General features: G+C 37.0%; 1 protein-coding gene across 1 annotated transcript in view; it reads left to right on the forward strand.

Moving 5' to 3' along the window:
- Positions 1-19,861, forward strand: part of IFT80 (intraflagellar transport 80) — a 111,952-nt gene that overhangs the window by 39,674 nt on the left and 52,417 nt on the right. Inside the window, exons 6-8 of the mRNA XM_037046640.1 lie at positions 3,734-3,843; positions 7,020-7,109; positions 7,853-7,990. Of these exons, the coding sequence (XP_036902535.1) occupies positions 3,734-3,843; positions 7,020-7,109; positions 7,853-7,990 (338 nt within the window). The remainder of the gene's footprint in view (positions 1-3,733; positions 3,844-7,019; positions 7,110-7,852; positions 7,991-19,861) is intronic.

Raw genomic sequence — 19,861 nt, forward strand, 5'->3', positions numbered from 1 at the left:
CTAAAGGGCTTGAGTCACATCCTGTATAACTCAATGGGAGCTGTAGTCACTGAATTATTTCCTTGGGTATAGATGTTTATTATTGTTTAGTATGTACTCAGGAAAGTGCAATTTTACTGAGTGTATTCATGAAGATTTGACAATCTATAATTAAAATCTGTTAATTTACTATTTTGCACAATAATTATAGCTATAACAATGAAAGTAAAGAAGGCACCTACAATACTACCTCTTTATCAAATAAGTTTTCCTCCCCTGTTCCCTTCCAGTCCTCATCCAAGAACCACATTTGAGATATGTGAAATTTTTATTTACATTTCCTGGGGAGTTTATTAGCACTTAATTCTGTTCATTTAGAGATTTACTTTCTAAGCCCTGTTCAGCTCCTGGCTACTCCAAGAAAATATACTTATTAAGTACAGAAAAAGAAGTGTGTTCTGAGGTTGGCCATGTCATTGGCCATCTGTAGGTTCCTCTGATGACAGAACACTAGATATCATTGACTGAGTAGGATATTTAGACCCAGTATGTCTCTCCTAAACTGTAGAAGGCATGCTTCAGGATTTTTCTGGACTAGATCTAAATTAGACTTTCTAAGTCTTGTATACCATTGAGACTTGCTCACATGTGTGTTTTGGTTGGGGAAAAATGGCACAAAAGAATAGAATGAACACAAGCTTTTACCTGATATATATTTTATATTTCATAGATTAATTTTATAACGTGATTCGCTTTCCTAATGAATAGGTTACTGAGTCAGACAGTGGAATATAGATTTTTATAAAATACATTTTATTGATTATGCTATTACAGTTGTCCCATTCCCCCCCATTCCCCTCCACCCCACACACCCTCTCCCACCCACATTACCCCCTTTAGTTCATGTCTATGTGTCTTAAGTTTTTTAGCTCTACATTTCCTGTACTACTCTTGCCCTCTGCCTATCTTCTGCCCACCATCTATGCTACTTATTCTCTGTATCTTCCCCCCCCCCCCCCCCCCCAAAACCCCCCANCCCCCCCCCCCCCCCGCTCCTTCTCCCATTCCCCTGTTGCTATCCCTCCATGTGATCTCCATTTCTTTGATTCTGTTCCTGTTCTAGTGGTTTGCTTAGTTTGTTTTTGTTTTAGGTGTAGTTGTTAATAATTGTGAGTTTGCTCTCATTTTACTGTACATGTTTTTATCTTTTTTCTTAGATAAGTTCCTTTGACATTTCATGTAATAAGGATTTGGTGATAATGAACTCCTTTAACTTGACCTTATCTGAGAAGCACTTTATCTATCCTTCCATTCTAAATGAAAGCTTTGCTGGATAGAGCAATCTTGGATGTAGATCCTTGCCTTTCATGAGTTGGAATACTTCTTTCCAGCCCCTTCTTGCCTGCTTATAAGGTCTCTTTTGAAAAATCAGCTGACAGTCTGATGGGAACTCCTTTGTAGGTAACTATCTCCTTATCTCTTGCTTTTTCTAGGATCCTCTCCTTCATTTTAATCTTGGGTAACTTAATGATGATGTGCCTTGGTGTGTTCCTCCTTGGGTCCACCTTCTTTGGGACTCTCTGAGCTTCCTGGACTTCCTGGAAGTCTATTTCCTTTGCCAGAGTAGGGAAGTTCTCCTTTATTATTTGTTCAAATAAGTTTTCCACTTGTTGCTCTTCCTCTTCCCCTTCTGGTACCCCTATAATTTGGATGTTGGAATGTTTAAAGATGTCCTGGAGGTTTCTAAGCCTCTCTTCGTTTTTCTGAATTCTTGTTTCCTCATTCTTTTCTGTTTGGTTGTTTCTTTCTTCCTTCTGGTCCACTCCATTGATTCGGGTCCCACTTTCTTCCCATCACTATTGGTTCCCTGTGCATTTTCCTTCTTTTCACTTAGCATAGCCTTCATTTTTTTTGTCTAATTTGAGACCAAATTCAACCAATTCTGTGAGCATTCTAATCACCAGTGTTTTGAACTGTGCATCTGATAGGTTGGCTATCTCGTCATTGCTTAGTTGTATTATTTCTGGAGCTTTGATCTGTTCTTCCATTTGGGCCATTTTTCTGGTCTTGTCATGCCTGGTATGTATAAGGGGCAGAGCCTTAGGTGTTTACCAGGGTGGGGCAACCCAGTCACTGGGTTGTGACACTGTATGTGGGGGCAGGGTCTGAGAGGGAACAATGGCACTTGCTCTGCTCTCTGTGGACCTTAGTCCCTTCCCTCTCTTCCCCCAAGCAAACTGGACCTTTCTGGTGTTGATTCCCGGGTGGATGGGTTTGTGTACATTCTAGGACCCTGTGGGTCTCTACAATGAACTCCGTGTGAGGCTGGGAGTCTCTCCCTGCATGTCAATCCCCACAGGTGTTTTCAATCAGTGTTTTGAGGCTTTATTTCCCAGCACTGCGACCCTGGGTTGCATGGTCTGTCTCGCTTCCCAGTTTCTCCCAGTTTATCTGCATGAGAATATGGGACCTCCGCCGGTTTAGCCGGCCACCTTGTGCACAGTGCCTCACTTCACAGTCCCCGCCTCGCTGGGTCTGCCCATTGCCACCCCAAGCCTGGGGTCTGGCAGCCACTGCCTGTCCACCCAGGGTTTGCCTGCTGCTGTCTAGATGCGCCCAGGGTGCCTTGCATGCCAGGTGTCACCGCTTCTCATGTCGTGACCCCTCTCTGCTCAGCAGCCCCACTCAGTCCTCCCTGCCAGTCTGGATGAGTGAGTCTATTTCAGCTCCTCGGCTGGCCACCTTCCATACAGCTCGGTTTTCTGTCAGTTCTGGTTGTTATTTTGTTTCTAAATTGTTGTTGTCGTTGTCCTTATTTTGGTTGTGTGAGGAGGGAACCTGTCCCTCCATCTTGGCCAGAAGTCTGGGATATAGATTTTTAATGCTTTCAATAGATAAGGTATTTGTTTTAAAAAAAAAAAACCTAGGCTCACAAAAAGTATAGCCTTCCAGAAGATATTAGATAATTTAAAGTAATTGAGTTAGAAAATATTACCCCTAAATTCCTACTCTAGGACATTGAAAGCAGTATGAAATTTAATGTATTAATAGTTTATGGTATGATAGGTAACTCAAACTTCTATCTTTCCCCTGGAAGTGGAGTCAACTTTGTCCTGGTTATAGGATGTTTGAGCCGTTCTTAGCCCAGCTTTCAGGCTAAAGCCACACTTGATTGATTGATAGCAAGACTTTCCCTGATCTGATATTTAATATTCCATTTGTGATTTCATAGGTGGGAGAGAGAGGTCATATGGGGGTTTGGGGGTTTCTATGCATTAGGCAACTTCTGAAGCAGTGGATAAGGGGCAGTTCCGTTTCCTATAGTAGCATCAGGAATGGGACTTATCTGTAAGGTGAGTATACCATATGTATTTTTGTGTAAGTCAATTTATGCATTGAGTCAGTTTAAACTGATGGCTATTGATGATGGGAAATGATACCTCTTTATATCTTAAAATAATGTATTTATTTTATGTATTTCAGTAGCAAAATATTTTAAATTCCTAAAACGCCATCTTTTCTAAGCAAGACCAAAATTAGTTAAAAGTATAGATTGGCAGTTATCAAAGCAGGTTTTGAATGGTCAGTGTTAACCCAGTCAGTATTTCAGTATGAGGCTCCACTCAAATTTAAAAGGGCTTTTGAATTAGGAGAAAATGAAATGACACCCCAAATTACATTTTTGATCCTCTTAACAATTTCTCTTTTTAAAAGGCATGATGAAGTTTATCAGGTTTTTCTTTTCTTTCCCCAGGAACACCAGTGTATTCAGTGGCGTGGGGCCCTGATTCAGAAAAGGTTCTTTATACAGCAGGCAAGCAGCTGATCATTAAACCTCTTCAACCCAATGCTAAAGTTTTACAGGTACTTCTCAGGCATTTGGAAATTGTTACCAGGATTTGCCAGACTGTTAAGTGAGAGGTCGGTTTCTTAGGAGTCCCTTTCTTCTGGGTGGTCTTTTTACAGTCTGAGGATTTTCAGTGTGTGGTTTTACCAGCCTTTTTTATAGCATAGGGAATATTTGGTTATGTTTCCAACAAGGTTCACTTCCTCCTTATTCCAACTAACAATTTACCAGTAAATCATAAATGTGCTTTGAGTTACCACATGGTCACATGATTTGGCATGACTGGCAGTTTAGAGAACCAGTGTCAAATGTATAGATTTGAGACAAAACAAGACAAAAATCAAAACTTTAAAAGGTTGTTTAGACTATTTTTTATTATCATCACTGTCATCTTCTTCCTTCTTTTCATCTATTCAATACACTTGGGATTTCTCTAAGACTCTGGTATTCTTTCCATGTTTTTGGAATGGAGAGCAAGTCAGTGAAGAACAATTTAGAACAAATTAAGTAATTTTGCCAATTACAAAGAAGCAAAACAATGGTGGCAGTTAAAACAGGTTAGCATAGAACAAATTAATGGAAAACCTTTAAGCCTATGTCCAGAATTTTGAGATTTGATTCCAGTGTTAGGAGGAAGAATCATTTTCTTTATTTGTTGATAATGATATAGTATAATGTGGTGAATAAGAATATAGACTTTGGAGTTAGTCACCTGGGTTCAAGTGTAAATTATGTCTTTGAGCCTCAGCTCTCTTGTGTCTTAGTTGTGATATTTGATAGGGTTATTGTGAGGATTAAATGAGTTAAATTACAGAGTGCATAGGACAGTACATACAGTAAGCGTATTGAGTACGTACAGTAAGCATACAATATAGAGGGGTTGTTATTGAAGTTATTATTAACTTATCTCTACATTTTAGTCAGCCCCTAATAAATTAGAGCAAGGAGGCCAGAAAAAGATGTAGAATGACTAGGTCCTGGTGAAGACACTTGGTGCTGGAGATCGGTCTGCTGCAGCAGGTTATAGAGGTGTTTTTAAGAAAAAGCATCAGATTTAACAGTTGAGTAGATACAGATTTGGGGGGAGTAAGGAGATTGAAATGACTTTGAGATTTCATATTAATACTTTTTTTATAGATTATGCTATATATATATCATGTGGTCAGCATGCATATACATTTTTCCTACATGTACAACAGTCTGCTAAAAACTGTGAGGCAAACAAGAAATGAAAGATATAAGTCCTTCCTCTTATATAAATAAGGAAAAGAGTTTGGGCAAAAGGAAGAAGCTGCAAAAGAGAACTAGTTCTGACTACCTTTAGCCAAGTTCTTCCCTACCACTTATACTTTCCTACCATTTCACAGCAGAAAATATGCTGTGAAATTATATAGCAAAAAACAGGCAAGATGAATCTTTGAGTTTATAATTATGTGATTGGAAGATGCTTATGTCACTACTGATGAATTAAATTATAATTGAGTGGTTTGGTAGAGCTTTTGAGCCAGGAAGTAACGGAGGGAAGGAAAAGTACCTAGTGCTGGAGTCCAGCTGGAGTAGAGCGGAAAAGTTTTTTGTTTTTTTTTTTTAATTTATTTATCTTTAGAGGGGAAGGGAAGGAGAGAGAGAGAGAAACATTAATGTATGGCTGCCTCTCCTGCATTCCCTGCTGGGAACTGGCCTGCAACCCAGGCATGTGCCCTGGCTGGGAATCGAACTGCGATAATTCGCAGGCCTGCGCTCAGTCCACTGAGCTACACCAGCCAGGGCCTACATACTATATTCTTAAAATAAGCTAGAGAAAATATTAAAATGATAGGAAGAGAAAACACATTTATAGTATTTATTGAAAAAAATCTTCATGTAAGTGGACCCGTCCAGTTCAAATTCATGGGTCAACTGTGTAAGGGAACTTTAAATCGTATTTTGTTTCTAACTTTTGAATATGCAAAATTAATTTTTGTAGCTTTAAAGTGAAACTCTCAAGACTCTCTGTGTATACCCATCTATCTATATATATATGTCTATATACTGTTATTTTTGTCCTTACAGTTTATTTTAGGACATTGGGTTAATTTGGAATTTATGGGAATTATTGCTTTTTAATATGTGTTATCAAAATATATTTTTGAGAGAGTATATTTTTATATGTCTTGAATAAAACAAGCTATAAATTATTCTTATTTGGGCCTAATTTAATATTTTATTCTGAACACATTAAGAATAATAAGTTGGGAATGGTGTATATAGAGAGAGACCTTAAAATTGATCACTATTTGATATGAAGTTAATTGGCTCAGACATTAATATGTACCTTAGAGGCTTCAAGTAAAATTAATTCTTTTGAGTTATATTATTCTGTCTAAACATGGTGTAAGATAGTTTTTAACCACATATGTGGTGATAGTTAAATGGGTATGTGAATTACATTTAAGGACAAGAAAATATCTGTGCTTACTTTCTGGATTGCCAATTTCTGGGTCACTTATATATACATCCATATATGTGTGTGGAATATATAAATGTCTATGGAATATATCCTTTTATGGTAAATGCAGCAGAAGATTCTCACGGTTCAGTGACTACTGTAGAGACATGAGGGTGAAGAGAAAGGCACTTAGGGGCGTGTGCAGAAGGGAATGAGAGTATGAAAGAAGGAGGGGCGTAGGATTGGGGGTGAGAGGTCAGGGTGGGCGGGGCTGGGGTAAGTGGTGGCAGGAAAATGGAGACAACTGTACTTTGACAACAATAAAACAAAGGAAAGAATAAGTTAACAACAATGAAGGCAGTATTAGTAATGGGACCAGCTGTACAAAGGAGAGCAAGCTTTGGATTTAACTGAAGTTTTGGAGTACATAACATTCATTCCAGTCTTATCACACAAATATCAAACTTGGAATTGTTCAGCAGCAAGTGATTTTCCATCTGGAGTTCAGGCATCTGAGGAAATTATAAGGGTGTAAGCTATACTGTGGATGTCAGCTATGTAGGGATGTCATAGTGCTAGGTACTTTCATTAGTTTAGCTTAGAAATGAAACAAGCGAGGTTATACATAATGGCTATGAAAGGAAGACGGGACTCTCCAAGGAGACCACAAGAGAATCATTAGAAAGAGGCAAAATGTCTTTTCCTATTAAAAAAAAACTCTTCAGTGCTCTTGAAGTTATAATTAATATCTTTTTTCTTCCATAGTGGAAAGCTCATGATGGCATTATCTTAAAAGTAGATTGGAATTCAGTCAATGATTTAATTTTATCTGCTGGTGAAGACTGTAAATATAAGGTACGTATGTTTGAATTAATCCCCTGGTTGTAAGAGTCAAGTTGAGGTGAAAAGTATTTAGCATCTAAGAATATTCTTTTAGTCCTTCATTTTAGCTATCTCATTTAACTCTGATAATTCAGCAAGTTGTTATTTTATAATTTTACCTGGTATTTTAAAGTGCTGATTTTCTCATTGGCCTACCTCATGACCTATAGAATGTGATTTGGTAAGTACTGACGTAAATACAACTTCTTGTTTTAGTGACTCAATTTAAATCAACTAAATTTAAGTTTTTAAAAATCGAGATTATTAGTTAAACATTATTAGCTTCAGACCAAAATAATTTGGTGGGGGAAGAATAAAATTTAATGTAACCATAGTAGGAGGAAATTTAATTTAAATAAATGCTTTTAGAGAAAGTTGATAGAGCATTTGTTGGACAAAAAGAATTTAAGCAAAAACACAATATCTCAAAACTTTATTACATTTAAATGGACTTAAAATGGTAGGTTTTATGATTAATCAGAGATTTAGTAATATCTGAAAATTATCACATTGTTATCATAATATATATTTTTGAGATATTTAGGTTTCAAGAGATACACCTTTCCCCCCTTTTGTGATAATAAAGACATTTCATCGTTAATATGGTAAAGCGATGCTTTCCAAGTCTTAACTTGATACCTCACTGTAAGACAAACTTGTTTCTAATAATGTGGTGGTGACTGTTTTCAAAGATTTTTTAAAGTTTGCTTTTGTAGGTGTGGGATAGTTACGGCCGTCTTTTGTACAATTCACAACCTCACGAGCATCCTATTACCTCTGTTGCCTGGGCTCCAGATGGAGAATTATTTGCTATTGGCTCGTTTCAGACCTTACGCCTGTGTGATAAAACTGGGGTGAGTTACTGTGGTGAGTAGTCACAGATGTGCTGTCGTGAATGCGGTGATGCCCAGCACACCTGGTGCTCAGTCATTTTTTTCCAGTAAATTGTTTTTTAAAAAAAATTGTATTTTTTTCCATTACCATTTATTCCCCTTATATGGTTCTCAGTCTTTAAAAAACATTTTCAATGATTACATTTGGCTGAATCTGCAATTCTGATTTGTCATCCTAATATACTGATTCAATTAATTCCAGATTTATGGGACCAAATTCTTTAAGTTTGAAGAATAGGTATATCCTCTACAATTTGTCTTTCTGGAAATACTTATTTTAAGCATGATTATAAAAGATGGTAAAGTATCTAAAGTATTAAAATTCATGCTCAATCAATATGGAGAGTTCTATTGTAAACATTTTTTAATTGTCAAATATGTTTCATACAAAAATTTTGGCTTCATATTTTTGGTAAAATACTGACGGTAAATTTAAAAACTGGTCATTTTAAAACCAAAGGACTTTTTTTTTGTTAAGAATCCGTGTTTGAATATGTGGAAGACTTTCTCCTCACAAGACAATATGCCTTCTGTCACACGGGTTCTGTGTAGAACTGCAGCACACAGCCAAGCGCAGCAGCGTTTACCAGTTGTACTTGAAGAGTAAGTTGTTTCATCAAAGGGCCAGAAGCAGCAGCGCTGTGTGAGTGTGGCTATCCCATACTGTTTCTAACTGAGGAAATCACATCATTTGTTCTGTGGCTTATTGTCCTCCATCGCAAAATAAGACTGTTAACTTAGAATTTTTGGCACTTTATAAATGATCTTTTAAGTTTTCTGGTTACTTGTTTTCTATTACATAAAATATAAAGTTCTCTGCCTGGCCTTACAAATTCTTTGAAACCTGGTGCCATACAATGATCGTTTTTCCTTCTCACGACTCCCTAATCTCTCTCTGCCCAGATCAGGTCCAGCACTGACTCATGAATCCTCTGCGCTCACTAACTTCCTCAGTCATTTTTTCATGGAACGCTCTCTCTGTCTTACACTCACTGAGTACAACCCATCCTATAAGGCCCATCTCCTGTTTGACGTCCCTTCATGGTAGCTTCCGCAGATGATCTAAAGGTTATCTGTTTTTCTAACTTCTCACCTAGGTTTCTTTTTTCTTAGTTATAACATCAGGATAAAGCGGGTGATCTCATTTTCATCTGATTTTTCTACTGATGAGTCTGTCTATAGAATATCTACTCACATTTTCACAATGTCTTGTGCTCTTGTATTGTCCATTTTAGTTTTGTGTATATTATATTTGATCCCCTAGATACTTTATAAGATCCCATAGTTAGCCCTGGTTGGTGTGGCTCAGTGGATTGAATCCTGGCCTGCGAACCAAAGCGTTGCTGGTTCGATTCCCAGTGATGGCATGTGCCTGGGTTGCAGGCCAGGTCCCCAGTAGCAGGTACATGAGAGGCAACCACACATTGATGTTTCTCTCCTCTTTTTTCTCCTTCCCTTCCCCTCTCTCTCTAAAAATAAATAAATAAATAAATCTTTAAAAAGATCCCAAAGCTCAAGGATTCTGTTTTATCTATATAACGTAGTAGATACTCAATAATTCACCAATAAGTCAATTTAAGCATAATACTTTTATTTTTATTTTGTTTTATTATTTTTTAAAGATTTTATTTATTTATTTTTAGAGAGAAGGGAAGGGAGGGAGAAAGAGAAGGAGAGAAACATCAGTGTATGGTTGCCTTGCATGTGTCCCCTAGTGGGAACCTGGCCTGCAACTCAGGCATCTGCCCTGACTAGGAATCAAACTAGCAATCCTTTGGTTTGTAGGCCTGCACTCAATCCACTGACCTACACCAGCTAGGGCTAAGCATAATACTTTTAATTTGCCATTTTGATGAAAATAGTTAAAAATTTTAAAAGCTTGGGCCATTGAGTTGATCTAAATAAATGAATTAAAGATTTACTTTATTAAACATCAAATCCATTTTTAGAATGTTAATAATCTAGAAAACAACTTTCTAAAAGGATTTGGTTTTTATTCAATAGACATTAAATATATACTATTCATCAGAGTATTTAGAAACTAGGGATGGAAAAGTGTTAAGATTTTCCTTCAAATTGTTGACAGTCTTGTGGAGATCAGACTATAGGATTTAAAGTGCAGTATGATTAGTGCTGTATAGGAGGCCTGTTCAGTGTAAGTAAGCACTATGACGATGTGGCAGGGCCTGACTCCGCTGTGGGACATTAATTGGAGAGCTGAGGCTTAAAGAATTGGTAGTTCTCCAAGTAGCTGCAGGCGGAGGGAACCTCTCATGCGTCAAAATATAGAAGAGTGTGGTGCTTTTCGTGCAATAAGATTTTACGTGGGATAGTACCAGGAGGTAATACCAAAAAGACATTCTCAGATAAGATCATGTTTGCCATGGAAGAGTTTCCATTTTTATGATTTTAAATTTAATTATTTTCTGTGGAGCCTCCTAAAGTGTAGCTGTGGGGTGGAAAATGGGAGGGTTGAGTTCTTGGTGGTCCTCCTCTTCACCCACAACAGAGAAGCTAAACATCGATCAACTTTGCTATTAGCATGCAATATAAGATTTGCTTTAAGCAGCTAAAACAATGCAGTTGGAACACCAGTATGTCAGTCGGTAGAGAACCTTGGGTGGTGGGTAGTAACACGATAATATTCACATATTGGAAATTCTGATTTGGTTTCAAAGGAACAGTGGTACAGGCAACAAGTAGGGCCTGCTCTCAGGTAAAAAGTGTAAAAAAATGGAAATTCACTCACTTCTGTTCCCTTCCTTCAACCATTGACTCCCCTCAAGTTTCTGACTGCTTTTTAAAAAACAACATTATTGAGATATAATTCACATACTCTACATTTATCCATGTAAAGTGTACAGTTTACCATTTTTATTATATTCATAGGATTGTGCAGCCGCCACTACACTCTGTTTTGGAACATTTCCCTCTCCTCTAAAAGGAATCACACACTCATTGCCAATCTGTTTCTCCCTAAGTCACTCCCAGCCCCTACTAATTGGCAACTACTAATCCACTGGTACTTTCTTTTTGTATGGATTTGTCTATTCTCGCCATATAAATGGAATAAACCATCTTGTGGCCTCTTGTGGCTGGCTTCTTACCTTTAGCATAATATTTTTAAGGTTCATCCATGTTGTAGTACATATCAATACATCATTTCTTTTTGTGGACAAATAATATTCCATTATATGAATATGACATGTTTTGTTTAGCCATTTATCAGTTGACAGACATTTGGACTTTTTCAATTTTTTATCATTAGTGATTCTGCTATGAATGTGTCTTAAGCTTTGTGTGGATATATGTTTTCACTTTTCTTGGGTATATATTTAAGAGTAGAATTACTCGGTTAAATATTAACTGTATGTTTCACTTTTTGAGGAATGGCCAAACTGTTTTTCAGTGTGGCTGTCTGCCTGCTTTTGATTTTTCTCCAGTCTTTAAGTAGTTGTTTCTGTAGTTTGTCTTTAGTATATAAGTGTGAGTAGGCTGGTCTGGTAGCAGCTATTCTCTGCATATCAAAATTTTATTTAAAATAACTGATCATGAGTTTTTAAAAATGAGTTTTGCGCATTTGAGAGCTATGCTGACTACTCCAGTGGTTCTCCAGGTGAAGTGGACAGGGAGAGCTTCTGTTTGAGATTAGTGCTTCAGGAATCGTTCTGGAAAACAGCTGACGGCTCGGATAGTAGTTCACAAAACACGTGCAAGCGGCCAATACAAACACGAAGGGGTGTTCACGTTAACTAATATATAAATATAAAATAAAGAAATAATGATATATTTTACCTAATAGGTTGGAAAGATTAACAATGACTTAAAAAAACTTGGGTTTACTCATAGAAGGAAATGAGCTCTTTTACTGTTGATGGGAATGTGAATTGATTCAATCTTTTTGAAGACTAGTTTAATAACACATACCCAAGTGTTAGATGTATACATTCCTTGACCTAAGGATCTCAGTTATAAGAATTTTCTCCAAAGAGATCACTGTATAAGTACACAACGATGTATGCATAACAGTTTCGTCATAGTGTTGTTATAATAGTGAAAATTAGAGATAAATTAAATGTCCCCATGTAGGAGACTAGTTAGGTGGTTATTCTATATACCTAAAATTGACTACCCTCAATTCTTAAAAATGGAGAAGAAGGGTTATGTTTAAAAACCTGGAGAGATATTCATGATAAGTTATTTAATATAAAGACCAGGTTTTAGGAGAGCATTTTATTCTAGGATCCCACTGAGATAAAATAGTATAGCCGTATCTCTTACTGCACTACTAGAGATATACCAGTGGTTGCTATATACTATATCTTTTCCTTCTTTTATGATTTTGAATAGTGTGAACTTTTCTTAATGAATGGTATCAATTATACAGGTGCAGTAAAGATGTTTTAAATGTTCTTGGGTGAAAATGAAGAAAAAAGGAGTGATGTCACAGAAAATGGTGAACTAGGGGGCTCCAGGAATTGGCCTGTCTACTCAAGCAACCATTAAACTTGCAAAAAAATGTCAGATTCAACTTTTTTAGAGTTCTGGAATCTAAAATTTATAGCAATCAGGGAGAATGCTTAATGAAGAAAGAGACTGCTAAATTTTGGTAAGAAAGCACTGTGGCATATTTGCTTACCTGCTTACCATTCTTCATTTCCAGCTTGGCTGTGGTCAGGGGGGAAGTAGCCTGTGTTCTGGTGAGGCTTGCTGGTGCCAGATGGGAGAATATGAACCATGTTCTCAGAAAATTGTGATTATACTTTTTGACCTGTCTGGTGGTTCTCAGAGGGATTGGCACAGAGGCTTGTCTTTGTTTTGCCTCCTTTGGGAATCTCTCAGAGCTGGAGTAGCTTCCCATGTGGCCTCTGCTGAAAGCAAAAATAGCATACCGAAGCCACCTGGGCAAGCAGCAGACAGACTAAAAAGCCTAGGAGAGAGGGGGCTGAAGAGGAACATACTTGGGAGAATAAAGGCTTTGGAGGGTTCTCACATATACTGAGGAATCCAGAGAACAACGCACTTGCTCAGAGCCAGACACAGGCTCAGAAAAGACCTGAGGGGATGCTATCACTGGCCGATCTTTGTGCAGAGCTTTGCATCAGAAGCAGGAGGTGAAGGCTAAGCAAAAATTATAGGTGGCCTGGCTAAGTGTGGCTGGAGTGCTTGAGTGAGCTCAGAGCCAATTGGCAAAGAGTGAGAGAGTATTTTTTTTTTCTTTCTTTTTGGCTCTGTCAGGTCACAAGCTGACCCCTGAGATAACGAATGGAGACTTCAGTGACTACACATGAAAACAATAGTCTTGGCAAAAATAGTTTGGAAAGTCACTAAATAAATAATGAATGCAGCCTTCAGAAAGTAACAACAGAAAACCTGGGGAGCGGGGAGAATCTGATTTCCAGCGTTACCACATTCTAATATCCAAAACATCTACTTTTCAACAAAAAAATTACAAGGCATACAAAGAGGCAGGAATGTATGGTCCATTCATAGAAAAAAAATAAATAAAACCATCCATGAGGAGGCCCAGCATTAGACTTAAAGTCTTTAAAGACAGAGACTTTACATCAATGGTCTTAAATATGCTCAAAGAACTAAAGGGCACCAAGAGGACAAGATCTGGACAAATAGAAAAGATCAATCAAGAGACAGAAATTACAAAAAGGAACCCAATAGAAAATCTGAAACTGAAAAAAAATGAACAAAGGATGAAAGTACATTGTAAATACCTCTAGAACCCCCAAATATGTCCAGTCACTTCAATAAATGAGCTTCATGCAAAAAAACAAAAAAGAATTACAGAGCACTGCTTTTCCCCACTTACCAGAGAATGGGAAAATGGGCCTTCTTATAATGCATTGAAGGCCTCATTTATTGGTACAACTTTTCTCAAGTATAACTTGGCAACATTTATCAAGATCCTTGAAACTTTTGACAAAACTTATACTTTCAAGGAATTTAAAAAATGTATTGCATGTTAATTTGCTCATTTATTTTCATATTTACTAATTCCTTCACCAGTATTTGAGTCTACTATATGCTAAGCACTTGCCCTAAGTGTTAAATAGCTGTAAGGAAAGTAAATTCTTGGCTCTGAATTTTTATTCTAGCAGATGAAACACTATAAGTAAACAAGCAAAACAAATATGTAGTATGTTAAATGGGAATAAATGCTACAAAAATAAAGCTGGGTATGGGAGATGGCATTATTTTAGGTGTGGTCAGGGAATATCAGAAACAAACAAACTAAATGTACATTATTGAGTGGTTAGTAAAGGAAATTATGGTGTATGTGAATTACTTATGACAGAAAAATTAAAAGCCACAGTACCATAGTTTTTCTCTGGATTCCATAATAAGTTTTATTTTTACTACCCACTCAGTAATGTACCACTCAATAATGTACATTTAGTTTGTATCTGATATTCCCTGACCACACCTAAAATAATGCCATCTGATTGATTTTTAGAAAGGCATGATTCAAATATATAAGGTAAAATCTTTCAAAGTAACATAGTCATAAATAAATATGCAGAATATATTAATTGCATTATATTAAATTAGATGTAGTGGAAGTCAAGGGAGAATTTTGAATGTTTAAGGTACCTTTCAGCACAGTTAAAAAGATCTATTGACCTTTTAGCTTTTACTTATCAGCAGGTGGTGCTATTGCTTGTGTAAGAGAGAACTTTGCCATTCTTATATTCTCTGTGTTTGAATATCCAGTTTGTCATTATAATAAAAACATTACCCTCTGTTCCTTTATTCTTCTATTCAGTTCATTGCAATGATGATATCATCTGCAGTAACTGGTTCTACTGTTGTATATAACTTTTTGTTGTCAATTATATAGGTGATTTCAACTTTTTTCATCTAATGGCATATGTAAACTAATAATTAAAATTATGTATACACCAAAAAATATTATTTTTGCCAATCTGACAAAAAAAGTATAATTTTGATTTCATTCATACCAGACAGCTATGATTGTGCTGGCTGTTGACAATTTTTACCTTTTTATTTTTATTTATTTATTTATTTTTAAAGATTGTATTTATTTTTAGAGAGAGGGGAAGGGAGGGGAAAGAAGGGGAGAAATATCAATATGTGGTTGCCTCTCATGTGGCCCCCACTGAGGACCTGGCCCACAACCCAGGCACGTGCTCTGACTGGGAATCGAACCAGTGACCCTTTCATTTGCAGCCCATGCTCAAACCAGTGAGCTACACCAGCCAGGGTGACATTTTTTGAATTTGACAATCCAAGGGAAAAGAGGTCAGTGCCCCTCACCAAATAGTCAGATATTTCATGTTTTAAAAATTCTTGTGGCAACAACACTAGTTGAAAACCACTGATTTATATCAACACCTAATTTAAGACACTTTGAAATTTGCCAATTCCTGGTGTATTAGAGAGAATATTGATTTTAAAAATCATTTAATGTACCTTGAAGAAATTAAGCAACTTTCCATCTATTTTCTCTTCCACCTAAACTTTGTGTATGAAAACACAATTTTATGACTCGAATTCATTCAATTTGGTTAAAGATATATGCATTTGAGGATCCTTTTAACCAAGTGTATTTACATAGGAGTAAAGAGAAGGGTGAGGTAGGCATTTAAGAAGTACTTTTACAAGTTATTATTGTAAAGTCATATTTTTTTAGTTTAAATATCTCTTATTTCCCTATTGGAAAATAATCTGCTTGCTTAAGCAATTGGACAGAAAAACAATGGCCTCTAAGGGGTGTAATATCATAGTAGGTCAACACTTTATAGGCACATTTTCAATCGTTGTTCTCTCTAGTATGATTGCTTGTTTTATTTTGGTGTAGGAGTAGCATTGGCGTGTTGGTAGCGCTCTGGAGTCAAAACTCCAGTGGTGAATTTACAGAGTTAAAGGTTCTTCTGGGCCTCAGTGTCCACATATATAAAATGAATGGGCTGGGCTAAGCCTATTTATTTAACCTCTTTTAACTTCACGATTCTCTGAGATCTTTTCCATGGGCATTGAACATAATGCTGGCTTCCTCTCGTGGGTAGTGTTAGCATGTTGTTTGTTTCTTTGTGTTTAAGCGTAATGCTGTTGTATGTAAGAGGCAGCCCTGAACATGGCATGCTACAAGTGGGAAAGACTGAAGCAGGGCTGGAGCAGTGTGGCTGATCCTCTGACTTCAGAGTTACTCTGCATTTCATTATAGTTGCATACAAGTAGCAGAAGCCATTAAGCAAAAAGAGGAATTGGTTATAAGGTTATAGGAATATCTTCTAGAAGCCAGGGAAGGATGTAGCTAGGCTTCAGGAATCTGAAACTGGAGTGCTACAAAAACAGAAAATGTTCCCTTTGTGTCTTTTGCCTCTGTTTGCCTGTCTCTGGCCTGGCCTAGGTAAGGTGCTCGTGGCAGATCTAATCAGATATGCCCGGGCAGGTTGAAGTGTGCTGTACAAACCAGGCAGCCAGGACGCTAACACAGTCGCCAGAGAGACAGCTGGTGAGGGCCAGGTGCTGAAAATGGAGGGAGGAGCCAACCCAGGAAGTTACCTTTTTGTGTTCGAAGCCAGTTTAGCCTAATTTGCCAAAAGTTTTCGGTTTAATTCTCTGAGAGATTTCTTTTCAGAGGAATTTCTGCCTGTGTAATGAAAATTAGAATTATATTTTCAGAAGTCATAAAGTATAAACTGTAAATTAAGGCAACTGTACTTCTTAACAGTAGGACCCTGCTGTCTAGACTTGCTGTGAGAAACTAGGCAAGCATATACAAAATCAGAGTTTTATTACATAATTTACTTTTAAACTTTGAAAAATCAACAGCTAACACATAGTAGGTGTTCCATGAATGTTGCATTTTAATGGGTCATTATGCAGACAAAAGATTTTGTTTGGTTTTTATGACATTAATTTAACCGAATTAAAGTAACTCAAGTAACATGGTAGTATTTTGACTAGTTCATTAGTTCATTACTAGAATTAATCCCATTAGTCAGTTTGGTTGGTGTTTTTGAGAAAGTTAGTTTAAAATTTGTAAATGTAATATCCTGCATAAATTTGATTTTGATTTTTAAAAAGTTTTTATACTGAAAGATCTCAATTTAATTTTCTATGTGTAGAAGCAAAGAATTTTACTTCTGTTTGAGAAATGTTCTTTAGATACACATATGCTAAAATTATGCAAAAGCTTCTGTTTCTCATGGGCAATCCAGCTAGGTTGTTGTACCCTTACCCCCCTTTTGGGAGAAAAGTGGTACAATCTCTTCTCTAGTATTTCCTTCAACTTATAAATGCTTCATAAATCAAGCTTGCAACCTTCATACATTTTAATTAGTCATTGCCAGAGATACCAGTCGTGTAAAAAATTTTAAATCCTTTATTCTGATTTAAGAAAAGATGTTCTTTTATTTCATTGTCTGTAGTTAAATTACTTTTCCCTTCCTCTCCATCTACTTTTTAAAGAATTTTATAGATTTTTCTAGACCATTAAGCCATATCTTATTATTTGAAGTATCATCTGTTAGGGGTTATAGATTCGATGATTTAAAATTGCTCCATAAGGACTTTTTCCTCAGTATTTTAACATGTCACCATTTTCTCTGAGGAAGGTTTCATCCCAGTCTAATTTCTCATACTATTGGGAAACAGTCATGAAAAATGAAAGCTTTCTTTTTCTCAATATAGTATCAGTGCTTTTGTGCAATTCACATGATAGGATATTAAATACATGTTTTGTTTGATGTCATAAACCTATTTTGCTTTTTTCTTAAAGCAACTTGTTTAATCATTTTTAAATGTTTTCTTTTGGATATCCTTGATAATTCAGTACCACATGAAAAATCCAAGATTCTACTACCATTTGGTGACAACATGGTCAAATCATTGTTTGATTACTTTTTAATTGTGAAAATAAACTTTCTGAGAGCCCAAACTAGTTAAAAATATTTTTCTAGTATTTATGCTTATAAATGAATCTAAATCTTTTAAAAAAATGAATTACCTTTCAAAAAAATCCCCAAATTGACTGCTATCATTTAATGGTAGGCCAAATAATGGGCTCCCAGGAATGCCCATGCCCTAATCCCCAGAACCTGAATATAAGCAACCTGAAAAGGCAAAAGGGACTTTGCAGATGTGATAACAGGTATGACCCTTTAGATGGTAAGACTGTGCTGGATTATCCAGGTTGGCCCAATCCCATCATATGAGTCCTTGAAAGAAGAGAATCTTTCCTAGCTGGGTTAGACAATGAAGCAGGAGAGACTCAAAGAGCAACTCAACCTGCTGTCACTGCCCTTAAAGATGGAGGAAGGGGGTGCACTCTCCCTCCTGGGAGCACACCAGTGCCTTTCCCCTTCCCCTTGTTTTCCCTCACAGGTGTGCATCTCCTAAGCTCTAAGGATCCCCATGAGACTTGTAACCAGGGGAGCAATGGGCAGGGGCAGCTTGCCCCAGGCTAACCCCCTGAACCTGTGTCCAGGGTCCCCTTTTTTCTGACTCTCCAGTGAGCCGAAGCAGCCCCACCTTGGCTCACTCCTTTTCTGTAACATTTCTAGAGAGCCAAAACAGCCCCGCCTAGGCTCTCTTGTGTTGCTTCTTCTGTCCTAGACCCTCCCTTGTTTCACTGTCCCCAGCTTTAATCAACGTACTCTAAAAGTAAAAAAAAAATTATATATATATATATATATATATATACACACACACACACACACACACATGCACGTACATACATACATACAGAGAGAGAGAGAGGAAGGAGACCAAGACGAGGAATGCAGGTGGCCTCGGGAAGCCACGAATGACCAGAAAGGGTATGGGGACTTCAGTCCTACATCTCCAAGAAGCTGAACTCTGCTAACACCCAGCATGATTGAGGACACAGGCCCTGCCCCAGAGCCTCCAGAAAGGAACGTCACCCTCTGGCACCCTGATTTTAGATTGGGGAATGCTGAGTTGGATGTATGGTCTATAGAACTTTCAGATAATACATTTGTATTGTTTGAAACATTTGAGTTTGTGGTAATTTGTTGTAGAAAATTATAATTTTGTAACTGTAGGTCAGGGCCAGTCTTAGCAGTGAGTTAGGTGGAATGTCCACGGGAAGGTTTTCACCACATTCTTATTGATAACAAAATTTCTCTTATTAGCCTTATTGCTTTAAATTAAGAAATTGTTATTTCTTAGAATGTAATAGTATCAGGAGAGTAACAAATTGAACTTGTTCTTATCAGGTCCTTTCTCAGTAATTTGGTTAACCAAGAGCAGGTATTGCATGAGAAAGTGAAGAGAGAGGCATAGAATACTATTACCCAGGGAGATGGCCCTTTTGGGGGGCCATCAACTTCTTTATATTTGGGGAGACACTTGCCCAGAGCCAAAGGCACTGTGGTGAGCTCTACAACTTTCCAGGACTGCCTTTAGACCAAAATACATCGCTGAGTCTCTCAAAAGCCCAGCAGCGCTTTCTTGTATCCTTGTGCAGAGGTGGCTCAAAATAACTCGGATGTCGTATTGGAATACAGATCACATTGGTGTTCTATAAACGTCTTTTATACTTGCTAATTTTCCTGTTTTTTTCCTTTTGCTTTTTGCTTATTCATCTTGTGTTTTTCAAAATTAGTTGTACTTCACCAAATCAAAAGTAATTTTTCGTTTCCTTTTTTGTATTTTGTATCTTAAGAAAACTGTTACCTACAATGTATTGTTTGGAATTAGGGGAGGAAATAGAAAACCTCGTCAGTATTGTGTAGGCACAAATAGTGATTAATATAAAATAATTTAATTAGATATAAGACATATTTTGAAGAAATTTATGGCAAAAAGAAGTATACAAAAGATAATGAA

This window comes from Sturnira hondurensis, unplaced genomic scaffold, assembly GCF_014824575.4.
Source record: "Sturnira hondurensis isolate 20B ecotype Veracruz unplaced genomic scaffold, ASM1482457v3 Scaffold0005279, whole genome shotgun sequence".
NCBI classification, from domain to species: Eukaryota; Metazoa; Chordata; class Mammalia; order Chiroptera; family Phyllostomidae; genus Sturnira; species Sturnira hondurensis.